The sequence below is a fragment of the Rhincodon typus genome, chromosome 24 (genome assembly GCF_021869965.1).
Source record: "Rhincodon typus isolate 14 chromosome 24, sRhiTyp1.1, whole genome shotgun sequence".
NCBI lineage: Eukaryota > Metazoa > Chordata > Chondrichthyes > Orectolobiformes > Rhincodontidae > Rhincodon > Rhincodon typus.
In genome coordinates this window covers 43,666,589-43,680,268 of record NC_063355.1, presented here as the reverse complement: position 1 = coordinate 43,680,268, position 13,680 = coordinate 43,666,589, and the positions used below count along the sequence as shown (strand labels likewise).

General features: G+C 45.4%; 1 protein-coding gene across 1 annotated transcript in view; it reads left to right on the top strand.

Moving 5' to 3' along the window:
- galnt9 (polypeptide N-acetylgalactosaminyltransferase 9) overlaps window positions 1–13,680 on the top strand; it is a 348,022-nt gene that overhangs the window by 208,986 nt on the left and 125,356 nt on the right. The window contains exon 7 of the mRNA XM_048611757.1: window positions 4,313–4,408. Coding sequence (XP_048467714.1) covers window positions 4,313–4,408 — 96 coding nt within the window. The remainder of the gene's footprint in view (window positions 1–4,312; window positions 4,409–13,680) is intronic.

The following is a 13,680-nucleotide window of genomic DNA, read 5'->3' as shown; positions in this document are numbered from 1 at the left end:
AGTCGCGAACCATTTCAACTCCCCCTCCCATTCCTCAGACGACATGTCCATCCTGGGCCTCCTGCAGTGCCACAACGATGCTACCCGAAGGTTGCAGGAACAGCAACTCATATTCCGCTTGGGAACCCTGCAGCCCAATGGTATCAATGTGGATTTCACAAGCTTCAAAATCTCCCCTCCCCCTACTGCATCCCAAAACCAGTCCAGCTCGTCCCCGCCTCCCTAACCTGTTCTTCCTCCCACCTATCCCCTCCTCCCACCTCAAGCCGCACCCCCATCTCCTACCTACTAACCTCATCCCTCCCCCTTGACCTGTCCGTCCTCCCTGGACTGACCTATCTCCTCCCTAACTCCCCACCTACACTCACCTTTACTGGCTCCATCCCCACCTCTTTGACCTGTCTGTCTCCTCTCCACCTATCTTCTCTTCTATCCATCTTCTATCCACCTCCCCCTCTCTCCCTATTTATTTCAGAACCTCCTTCCCCTCCTCCATTTCTGAAGAAGGGTCTAGGCCCGAAATGTCAGCCTTACTGCTCCTCTGATGCTGCTTGGCCTGCTGTGTTCATCCAGCTCTACACCTTGTAACGTCATAGTCAACCTGGTTCCAATCACTTTACTGAGGTACATACAGTTTTGTTCAGCAAAGGTATTAAGCTCCATGGGCCAAAGGCAGGTTGATGGAGTTAGGCCACAGATCAGCCATGATCTTATTGAATGGTGGAACAGACTCGTGGATCTGAATGGCCTATTCCTGTTCCTATTGTCCTTTTTTCCGATATTGTTTCACACACTCAATTCCAACCCCAGAAGCACTATCTTGAGTAACAACCAGGAAATACATGGTTAATTCCCAACTGAAAGATCTTGCATTTTTATGGCACCTTTCATGACATCAAGATGTTCTAAAGCCCTAAACAGTTAATGAGGTACTTCTGAAGTATAGCTGCAATTGTCAATTTACGTGCAACAAGCTCCCACAAACTAAAATGTGACAATTTCCAAAAAATCTGGTTTCGTTGATGTTGTTCGAGGGATACCAGAACACTGGCATCTACCCGACAATGTGGAAAATTGCCCAGGTATATCCTATAGGCGGAAAGCAGGTGAAATCCAACCCGGCCAATTACTGCCCCATCAGTCTACTCTCGATCATCAGTAAACTTTTGGAAGGATATCCTTCCTAAGATGTGCGCCCAGATCTGCTCACAGTGCTCCAAGTGGGGTCTAACCAGGGGTTTGTATAACTGTAACATAACGTCTGCATCAGTCGTCTGGATATAAATGCTGGGTGAAACAGAGGCAGCAGATCTTGATACCTGGAAACGTGGCTGAACACTACGTTGAGGAGGTTTCTCTGCTGTTTTATTTTTCTGTGAGCTTTTTAAATCACTTATCCCTTCCAGTTTCCTTCCATAATCTCAAGTGACAAGTTGATTAAATCAGATGACAGTCGCTGCCTAATGCACTGCTCACTCATTCAGTACACACTACATTAATGTTGACTGAGTACACTTCAGTGCACTCTCAATGATTTCCATGACCTCTGGAAAGTACCTCGGCTTCTGTTTCCATGTCTTCAGTTGGAAGCTCCTCAACCTTGCACTCTCCCAGGAACACAGTGTCTCCCAGTCTAGTTTGTCTGGAGAATATCATTATCCCAAAGCTGGAAAGAGAACCTGGTGTGAGTGACAGATGACTGGTTTGTTTGAGAGAAGCTTGGTGAGGTATCTGAGGCAGACAGACAAAAACAGAAATTGCTGGAAAAGCTCAGCAGCTCTGGCAGCATCTGTGGGAGAGAAATCAGAATTAACGTTTCAGGTTCAGTGAGCCTTCCTCAGAAGGGTCTTTAGCCTATCTGAGGAATTGTAAATTGGTCACTATATAGCATTCTGACAACATGAAACTGAAACCTGATTTTGTGACTTTTGATACTGCCACAAAACAAAACTCTTCTTGCATTTCATCCAATTGTCCTGCTTTGGGTGGTGTTTTGAATTTCTGTAGCACCTTTTTTTTTTGACCTCTGGACATTCACAGTTGCTTCACAGCCAATGAAGTGCATTTGAAGCTTGCTCACTGTTGTAGAAATTGCGATTTGTACACAGCAAGATTCCACAAACAGCAAGGAGATACATGATTAGGTAACCTCTTCCTTTTAGTGATATGAGCTGAGGAGTAATTATTGGCCAGGATAATGGGTAGAGTTCCCTTGTTTTTCTTTGAATTAGTGCTGTGGGATCTTTCACATCGAGCAGATGGAGAGAATGGTGATGGGGCCTTGGTTTAACAGCTCATCTGAAAGCTGGCACCTCTGATAGTACAGCACTCCTTCACTCCTTACACTCGAGTGTAAGCCAAGATATTAGACCAAATTGTCCAGCTTCCAGATCATCTGTCTGAAGATGCATGTGGGGACCCAGTGAATTCCTGATGTGGGAATTGCTTGGGACATCTGAACTTCTGATGGGCATTCCCTGTGCTGTCTGCAACCCTCTGTGAATGCCTCCAATTCAGCTGGAGTCACCCAGGAAATGTTAAATTGAAGCCTAGTCTACCTACTGACTCAACAATCCATTTGTTTAATGGGGTCATGCCCTGTCACATACAGTACCCTGTATGTTTGTCTGGAAGCAGAGTTTGTAAAAACACTGGAAGAAATGCACTGCAGTGTGGAACTACTATTGCTGCTTCTCCAAAGACCCTGACCCCTCTGTTCACAGCTCTGTACAGGGGAGTTGATCGTTCTTTCCTGAAGTAGACATAAAAAGGAAGAATTTACTGTGGTTTGAATCTGGAACCCGCTGCCTGAGAGGCAGTACATTCAGTCAGGCCTTTCCCCAGGGAATTGGATATGGCTGGAATGGAGGAGTGTTAGAGGTTCGGGAGGATGGAGGAGAAAGCTGGCAAGCTCAGTTGGAGAACGAGCACAGATACAGCAGGCTGAATGGCCTCCTTGTGCGCTGTACAATTCTGTGATTGTGTAAACCGCTTTTGGGACTTGCAAAAATTGAGAAATTCTTCCTTTGATGTGGGAGAGTCAAAAACCACTTTGATTTGATGTAAATCCTTAAGCTTCTTTACAGAGAGCAAGAGATTTACACAGCACTCAAAAGCTAAACCCATTGCCTTCGCTCAAGTTTGCTGATCTCTCGGACAAAATTAGAAAAATGTAAACCTTGCATCCTGTCCCTTTTGTGAGTGAGTGTAGCAAATGGGCAGCTGCGCTGTGGTTTACTCATCTCCCATTTAAAACTTGCACAAATGCTGTGGATTTTGGTTCTGAGTAATCACTGAGTGTGGAAGGGTCTGGCCATTGATGGCTTCCCCATAAGGAATTCACCCTTGATAGCAAGTGTCATGAAAATGGACAAATCCCATCTCCGAGATGACCCTGGGGGTGGAGTTGGACGGCGGGGCTAGTGGAGTTGGAAGGATGGGCTGTAGCATGACCTGGGGGGGATCGGGGGGGGGGGGGGGGGGGGGGGGGGAGGTGGGGGGGGGTGTGTGTTGCTGACTGGTCTGCTTTTGCTTTCAAGCTTTTTAAAACCAAACTGTGTTTTGTGAGTCAGAGTGGTGAGCACATTTCTCAAAACCACAGCAGTCTGCCTACAGTCCCTCTGAAATAGGACCTGAGGCAGCAGAGGATATTCCTCAGAGATTAGTGTTCTTAAAATAACTGTAGGAAAGCTTTTTACATTTTAGCTGTTCTTGCTGACGGCTTCAGAAAGTGCCTCCATCTCCTTTTGCTTCAAGCTTCATACATTCAGCTTCCAATTTCTGATCCCACACTAACAGCAATTTTAATGGCACTGGAGAGAAAAAAGACGCAAAGTTGACATTGTGGAGTTTGACAGGGGCCCAGCGGTCAGCTTACATATGGAGGTGCAGTGGATTGTGATCAACTGCACAGTAGCATTCCCTCTGCGACACCAGCAAGACTCTCACTTAAAGTAAACAAGTAACTTCTTTCACAACCTCACAACATACCAAATACAATCTGAAAAGAACTGTGGAAGCTGGAAATCAGAAACTAAAACAGAAATCGCTGGCAAAGCTCAGCAGGTCTGGCAGAACGGTTCTGAGGAAGGGACCCGAAACAGACTTGTTGAGCTTTTCTAGCAATTTCTGTTCTTGTTTCTGACAATGTGCTGACGGTTTCTGACAAACGAATTGTCCCTAATGTCGTTCCTTTGGCTACAAAGTTCAAAGAAGTGGTTTAGGGTTGATATTAAACATGAGTTGCAAACTCCTACAGGAAGTTCTTTCAGTAAGGCTTGACTTTGAACCTGAATTCCTTTTAATCTAATAGGTACGAAACAGCAAAGCAAGTGGCTACTGCTTAGACCAAGGCTCAGAAGAAGATGACAGAGCTATCCTGTATCCATGTCATGGCATGACCTCTCAGGTAGGAGCATCCATCCATGTGCTGCTTACTTGTTTTATCCTTTACGATGTGCATTAAGTAGAAACAGCCATCCGTTGGAGATTTTCCCTCACTCTCTCAGCTCTGGGATATTGAGGGGAATTTCAAAGGTCCATTTTGTGTCAAACTGGCTATTTTAGGTCCGTTAAATTCCAGAAGCAGCCAATGCACTTTATAGAACCTAGTCTAATCCTAGTTGACTGAGTTGATGTGCAGGAAGTTACCATCAGGCTTGCTGAGCCTCAAAACTGTTGTGAGAGGAGATTAATGATCCTAAAAACTCTTCTAAAATGGACAATGGATGCTTCTCAAATTTGTCAATGATCTGAGCCTAAACCAAGCATGCTTAGTGAATGAATCAATGGTGTACTTCTGTGATGATAGGACAACGCAAGGTGCAATGTCATCCAATGGCAAGAACTCTGAACAATCTGTAATCACCATGGCTACCTCAGTCAGTGGCAGACAGAACTCATCTGTAAGACTCAATAATCATGCTTGGGGAAGCTGAGTTAGAGTTTGTACAGGGTTACATTGGATACGTGGCATGGAAAGTGGTCATTTTCTCCAGCCCATCTGTGGTTGTTTTGTCTGGAGGGTTCTCCTTCGAAACCGCAAACTCTTAGAGGTGGCAACGTCATGGAGTACAATATCTTTTACCAGTAAATTCCTCCAAACACTCCACTCAATCCTCCTCCCATCCTTCCTTATTTAACTCTACCTTCAAAATGTTCAATTTGTTTCTCTTTCTCAACAACTGAATGCTCGATAATATCGCTTTTAGCCACAACACTATGTGAGCAAGTTCCACATTCTCACCGCTCTCTGAGTAAAGACCTTTCTCATGAATTTCCAGTTGGATTTCTTGTGTTGACAGCCTCTAGTTTTGCTCTTCCCCAGATCAGCAACTTACTCGATCAGAAACTTTAAAAATAAACAGACTGAGGCTATTCATCCTCTCCTTACGGCTGTCACCTCACATTCCTGATAGCAGTCTTGCACAAGTTTCTTTTCTGCCTATCCAGTGACTCTTTAGCCTTTTATAACATGGAAAGCTGAACTCCAACAGTGGCCTAACCAAAGCTCGATACAGTACCACAACCTCTTTCCAATCTATCCCCATCCTGCCAGAAATAAATCCTAGGGTTTGGTTTGCCTTCGTATGGTCTTGCTACTGTGCGTCGTTATTGTTAGTGATGTACTTTATTTCCAGATCCCTTTGGTCCCTCCAGCACATTTAGATTTTGGAAGTAGTGCACAACCTGCTCATGTTATTGAACAGTAATAGCTCACGCTGCCCTGAGTTGAAACGGATTTACTGTAATAAGGACGTAAGAACTAGGAGCAGCAGCAGGGCCATTCAGCCCCTCTAGCTTGCTCTGCCATTCAGTATGATCATGTCCGACCTCATCTTGCCTGCTCTCCATAACTCTTCAACCCGTTAATAATTAAAAATCACTCTATCTCCCCCTTCGATTTACTCGGCATCCACTGCTCTCTGGGGGAGTGAATTTCACAGATTCACAACTCTTTGAGAGAAGTAATTTCTCCTCAAATCTGTTTTAAATATGCTACCCCTTATCCTAAAGCTATGACCTCTCATTCTAGATTGTCCCTCACAGGGGAACATTCTCATTGGGTGTACTTTGTCAATCCTCTTCTTTATATTAGATCTCCTCTCATTTTTCTAAACTCTAGCGAGTATGGGCCTACACTGCTGGAGATGTGATAGAAAGCCACTTTGAGAATGGTGATGTGCAAAGTGAAATATGATGTTAATAATGATTGTTATAAAACTGTCTTCTCACCATAACGATTGGCACCAGTGTCAAGAGTCCTTGAAAACTAAGCAATTGAAAACGGGCCAGCAATCTTCAGCCAGAAGTGCCGAGTGGATGATCCATCTCAGCCTCCTCCAGTGGTCCCCAGCATCACAGATACCGGTCTTCAGCCAATTCGATTCACTCCACGTGATATTAAGAAATGGTCGGAGACACTGGATATTGCAAAGGCTATGGGCCCTGACAGCCTTGGGTCAAACATGGACAAAAGAGCTGAATTCCAGTGGGTGAGATGACAGAGACAGCCCTTGATATCAAGACCACATTCAACCAAGCGTGTTGTCAAGGAGCCCTGGCAAAACTGGAATCGATGGGTATCCAGGGGCAAACTCTCTGGTGGTTGGAGACATACCTGGCACACAGGAAGATGGTCGTGGTTGTTGGAGATCAGTTATCTCAGCTCCAGAACATCTCTGCAGGAGTTCCTCAGGATAGTGCCCTAGGCCCAACCATCTTCAGCTGCTTCATCAATGACCTTCCCTCCATCGTAAGGTCAGAGGTGGGGATGTTCGCCGATCATTGCACAATGTTCAGCACCATTCGTGACTCCTCAGATACTGAAGCAGTCCATGTTCAAATGCAACAAGTTCAGGACAATAGCCTCACTCCCAACACCGCCCCGTCCTGCCCCCCCACCCTCCCCCCTGACCCCCTCACAGCTTCACGGCATCTTTCCCTGTAACCGGAGAAGGTACAACACCTACCCATTTACCTCCTCCATCCCCAGAATCCAAAGGCCCAATCATACCTTCCATGTGAAGCAGCACTTTGCCTGCACTTCCCACGGTCTGGTCTGCTGCATGCGTTGCTCGCGGTTTGGTCTCCTCTGCTTGAGGAGGCAAGTTGGGGGATGGGTGACTAGAGGTTACCATTGACCAGAAACTCAATGGACTCACCACATAAACACAGCGGCTACAAGAGCAGGTCAGAGGCTGGGAATCCTGCAGTGAGTAACTCCCCTCCTGACTCCCCAAAGCCTGCCCATCATTTACAAGGCACAAGTCAGGAGTGTGATGGAATACTCCCCGTTTGCCTGGATGAGTGCAGCCCCAACAACACTCAAGAAGCTTGACATCATCCAGGACAAAGCAGCCCCCGCTTGATTGGTACTACATCCACAAACATTCACTCCCTCCACCAAGTGGCGCAGGCTTGGAGGGCCGAAGGGCCTGTTCCTGTGCTGTAATTTTCTTTGTTCTTTGTTCTACCACCGACGCTCAGTGGCAGCAGTGTATACTATCTACAAGATGCACTGCAGGAATTCACCAAAAATCTTCAGACAGCACCTTCCAAACCCATGATTACCTCCATCCAGAAGGACAAGGGCAGCAGATACATAAGATTTGATTTGATTTACTCTTGTTACATGTACTGAGATACAGTGAAAAGTATTGTTTTGTGTGCTAATCAGACAAATCATACCCTGCATAAGTACATCAGGGTAATAGAACAGAATGCAGAATATAATGTTACAGCTGCAGAGAAGGTGCAGAGAGGGATCAACTCTAATATATGAGAGGCCCATTCATAAATCTGATAACTGTGGGGAAGGAGCTGTCCTTAAATCTGTTGGCACATGTTTTTAAATTTTTATATCTTCTGCCTGACAGAAGATGGTGGAAGAGAGTATAACAGTGGAGGGAGGGGTCTTTGATGATGTTGGCTGCTTTCCCAAGGCAGTGGGAAGTGTAGATGGAGTCACTGGGTCGAAGGCCAGTTTTTGTGATAGACTTGGGCTGCGTTTACACTCTGTCATTTCTTGCACAGCAGTTGGATGCTTTCTATGGTACATCTATAGAAATTAGTAAGAGTCCTTTGCTGACATGGCACATTTCCTTAGCCTTCTGAGGAAGTTGGCGTGCTTTCTTGACTGTAGTGTCAATGTGGATGGACCAGGACAGATTATTAGTGATACCAACTCCTAGGAACGTGAAGCTCTCAATCACTTCCACCTCAGCATCTTTCATACAGACAGGGGCATGGCCTCCACTCTCCTTTCTGAAGTCAATGACCAGCTCCTTTATTTTGCTGACATAGATGGAGAGATTGATGGCTTTACACCATGCCCTGAGCTCTCGATCTCTTTCCTGTACTCTGTCTCGTCGTTGTTTGTAATCTTGGAATTCCCTCCCTAAGGGACATTGTGGGTCAACCTACAGCACATGGACTGCAGCGGTTCAAAAAGGCAGCTCACCACCACCTTCTCAAGGAGCAACTAAGGACAGGTAATTAAATGCTGACCCTGCCAGTGATGTCCAAGAAATAACTCCACAGCAGACAGTATCCTGTCACCAAGTTCCCCTTTATTTACACAGGGAGAGTGCTTGACACTGATACAGCTCCCTCAGAGCCAGCTCTCAGAGTGAGCTGAACCCCTGACCCTTCTGTTTATATCTGTCAGCCAGGGCTCTCTGATTGGACCAGATTAACAGCCCCAATCAGGGAACTCATATTCTATCAGGTCCACCTGGCTGACCTCATTACAATCCCTACAGCCCACGTCCCACAAAAATAAATAAAAATCTCAAGGATTGGTGCTATTATCAGGTTTTGTTGCATACTGTGTAATTACTAAAAACGAATCAATAACTTCAAGTGTTAGTAAACGTCACAAGATAGCAGCTATTATCCTCCTGATACATTTGGCTTTTGCTCCAAACATCAAGCTTTTCGAACCAAGGGCAGATATTTTTTAATCACCCTGGCTTGAGATGTTGGTACGCATCTCTAGAGCAGGTGGGACTTGATCCTGGGCCTCCCAGTACAGAGATACCATACCCCATGCCACAACAGCCCTTAGAGCCAAGGTAATTGCTGCCATCCTGACTGACACCTGGTACTGTCCTCTCTATTGTCCCATTGCAGGAATCTCAGTCCATGTGGAACTGTAAGATAAGCACATCTCTCTATCCAAACCATCTCAGTTCCTCAATGTGAAAACCGGCTCCAAGAACTCCTTGCCACAGAAAGCTGGGAAAGACAGATTCTTGAAATGTCAGTGAATTGAGAGATATGGGGAAAATGCAGGAAAGTGGACGTGAGGAATGTTGGATCAGCCATGATCCTGTTAATGACAGAACAGGCTCGAGGAGCCGAACGACCTACTCCTGTTCCTATTTCCCATGGTCTGTGGTCTACTGGCTCACTTTGATGCATAAAGCATCCCCTTTCCAAGGGATCACATGTACCTAGCGATGTTGTGTAACTCACTGTTCATCATAGGAAAGATTATCAGAGCTCTTACCCCTTGTCAGAATTTGGTAACACTTCTTTGAAACACAAATCGTATACCATTCTTATTGGAAAAAATCAAGTCTGCACCATCAAAAAATACACTACTGCCTACACCAGTTCCACTTTCCTGCACCAGGCCCATAGTCTTGAATGCTATGACACTTTAGGTGCGTTTCCCACCTCAACACCTCTCCCAGGCAGTGCACTCCACACCCCCATCACCTTCTGGGTGGAAAAACTTTTCCTCAAATCCCCTCTAACCCTCCCGCCTTTCATTTTCAAAGTGTGTCCCCTTGTTATTGACCCTTTAACTAAGGGGAACTCCCCTGTCCATGTCTCTCATACTCTTATACACCTCTAACAGATACCCCCTCAGCCTTCTCTGCTCCGAAGGAAACAACCCGAGCTTATCCAGCCTCTCTTCATCGCTGAAATACTCAGTCCCAGGCAACATCTTGGTGAACCACCTCTCACCCCCCATCAGCGCAATCACATCCTTCCTAGTGTAGGGACCAGAATTGCACTCTGTGAGTGCTCTCAAAGCATTATATTTTCTCTCATCTCTGGTCACTGAAGGAATGCTGCTGTGCTGTGCAGGAGATGATGGACCAGTGGTATTATCGCTGGACTGTTAATCCAGAGACCCAGGTAACACGCTGGGGACCTGTGTTTGAATCTCACCACGGCAGATGGTGGAACTTGAATTCAACAAATATCTGGAATTAAGAATCTAATGATGACCATGAATCCATTGTTGATTGTTGGGAAAAACCCATCTGGTTCACTAATGCCCTTTAGGGAAGGAAACTGCCATCCTTACCTGGTCTGGCCTACATGTGACTCCAGACCCACAGCAACGTGGTTGACTCTTAACTGCCCTCTGGGCTATTAGGGATGGGCAATAAACGCTGCCTAAAAGTGACACCCTCATCCCTTTAATGAATAAAGAAAATACTACATCTGTATGGGAGGCCAAACCAACTGCCCACTCAGTAGATATTAATAAAAACCCCATGGCCATTATTCAAAGAAAAGTTGGGAAATTCAGCTTGGCATCTTTCACCATCTTGTTTTTAACTCTTATACAAACGACAACAACTTGCATTTATATAGCACCTTCAACAGTGGAAAACATCCCAAGATACTTCACAGGAATGTAACGAAATGACGTTTGAAACCGACCCACGATATGGTGACAGCCCATCGAAATCTTGGTTGAAGAACTGGAGTTAAGGAGGGGAAAGGTTTAGCGAGAGAACTCTGGAGTGTGGGACCCAGGCAGTGTCTTAATGATTAAAGTCAGGGGGATGCTGGAGAGACCTGAATTGGAGGAACGCAGACATCTTGGAGGACTGCAAGACTGGAAGAGGTTAAACAGGTAGGAGGGGCTCAGATAAGACAAGAAAGGCATTTGGAAATATGGGCAACAGTTTTTAAATTAAGACACTGTCAGCGAAGGAGCCAGTGTTGTTCAGTGGTGAGAACAGAGAACCGGAGGGGGATGGGTGAACACGACTGAGCAGTCTTGGATTACTCACTGTGTTGGAAGTCTACACATATGTTGATGCCACACGTGCTTTTATCATCCTGCTGTGTGTTTTTGTGTTTCTTTGCTAATGATTTTACCAACTGGCAAATTCGTCATCTGTTGTGCTATCACAAGGGATATGATGGAAAGAACGTATATTATTGAGCCGAAATGTGCCCATCCTTTCTGGCTGTATTATTTAAATAAAGCTCTTTTTGTTTCTAATTTTGCCTTTCATAGAATGTGGCAATCATTGTAAGTTGGAGTTTATTGCTTATTGCTAATTGCCCTTGAGAAGGTGAACTGCCAACTGGAACTATTGTAGTGCCAATAGTGCCAGTTTAGTTTCATGTTACAGAGGGAATTTGTGGGTGTTAGTTTGCTGATGCGTTCACTGCTCTTGCCCTTCAAGGTTTCTCAAGGTGCTGACAAGGGGACCTTGGTGAGTTGCTGCTGTGCATCTTGTCCCCACTTCAACACAGACAGGAGTGTGACCTTATTGGAGTCCAGCCTACTTCAGCACCAGTAGCAGAGGCCTAGCATCAACTGGAACAGCCAGGCCTCATTAATACTCTGCTGGATGTACCTCAATGGCCAAAGTGGCCAGAAGTAGCAAGACCCTGTTGTCCAATCACTGAAATCATCAAGTTTAATCTTGACACAAAGCAGGTGAATCGTGATCAGTCGAAAGGTGGAGGGGTACGCGTTTCGGGGACCTGAAACGTTAACTCTGATTTCTCTCCACAGATGCTGAGCTTTTCCAGTAATTTCTGTTTTTGGTTCTGTAAATATCAAGATAATTCTATGGATTCTATAGGGTGACAAATTCTATAGGTATGCTCTCACGTCACTTCGTTACAGTCCACTAATGGTCGGTCCATATTACCTGCTGCATTGAGACCGAAGTTCCACTTTAACACCGCGATATTCATGAACCAGCTACAGTTTCCATGGCAATGAGAAATGACCACTTGATTATAATTGAATGGTGTGTGATAGCCCACATTGAATAATCAGGAGTGCATTCAGAGAGATTCACCTGTTGCTGATATTTTTGCTCAATGGTTTTCAGGGAAGAACTGGAGGAGAGAGGCGAGTTGTGTCCAATATTCCCTTCTCCAATTAATAGTTCTTGAGATTTGCCTGTTTCTCTTAAAAGTTCTAAGTCCTCCTTTTACAGAAACTGCTGGTCCACCCTACACACTCAACAAAGTTCAGTTCGTCTAAAGCTCTGCTGCTGGCCTCCAAACTTTGACCAACTCACCTACCCCACTTCACGCTCATAGACCTACACCAGCGTCCACTCCACCATCACCTTGCATTTTAAAATTCTTGCTCTGGTTTTTAAATTTACCCGCAGCCCTCATTCCCCACCCTTTCTCTCTCTCTGCATGTGACCTCTACCCTTCTGCTTCTTCTGAGATATCTACACTTTCTTCCAATTCTGGAACCCAGCTTCTAATGTGTCACCACCCTTGGGGAATGAGTTGGAAAATGAAGCTGAGGGATGGGATCAGTTGTACAGAATCGCAGAACAGGGGTGTTGTGTTACTTACTCCTGCTCCTTATGTTCATTCAACTCCCTGAGCGTTCTCTGAGCTCTGGATCTGACTCTCGAACCCTTCCTGCTTCTCTTTCCTCTCATAAGATATTGTATGAAACTTGTTACCTCTTTGACCAGCTGACAGGGAAACCTCCTTTTGTGTCAATTTCTGTTTGATACTTCACCTGCAAAGCATCTTGGCAGAGCGTCGCTATTTTAAAGGCACTACATGAATGTCGTTGTTTTAACACAAGCTGATTCTGCACATTTTTGTGTGAAAGCGATGATGTTGATTCACACACACCATTTGTCAGATCATGGACGTGGATTCTATCCAACCCAACCCCAGGTAGACTCCAAAATTGTAGTGAGGTTTCCAACAATCTCAGTCTTTGCGTTTGGAACACTGACACTCCACCTAACAGAGAGTGTGAGGAAATAATCTACTTCACTCCAATTATGTCTAGTTAATTTTAAAATTCATTCATTCATGGGATGTGGGCATCACTGGCTGGGTCAGCATTTGTTACTCATTTCTAATTGCCCCTTGGGAGTCGGTTGATGATCCATATCCTTGAGCTGCTGCAGTACCTATGTGATAAACACATTCTCCGTGCTGTTAGAGAGAGAGTTCCAGGTCAGGTTTGTCTGTGGCTTCGAGGGGAACTCGGAGCTGATGTTGTTCAAATGCTTTCTCTACACGTTTTTAATACTAAACCAGTTTGATCCTGGTCTAGCCACTGTTGGGGATGTGGGGGGTGCAATGCGACTGGGGAGGGGGAGACTTGACTGGAGGGAAAGAAAGACTGAAGGGAGAAAGAGACTGCAGTGAGAGACATACTGAGGGGAGAGAGAAACTGTGGAGTGACAGAGAGCAAAAGAGACAGAGAGGCTGCAGGGAGAAGCAGAATGCAAGGTGAGACAGAATGAAACAATTTGGAGTGAGAGATGAGACGGCAGAAAAAGAGACAAAAGCAGAAGTTGCTGGAAAAACTCAGCAGGTCTGGCAGCATCTGTGAAGAAAATAATCAGAGGTAACATTTCGGGTCCGATGACCCTTGCTCAGAACAGCATCCGCAGTTATTTCGGTTTTATTAGAGGCTAAAGG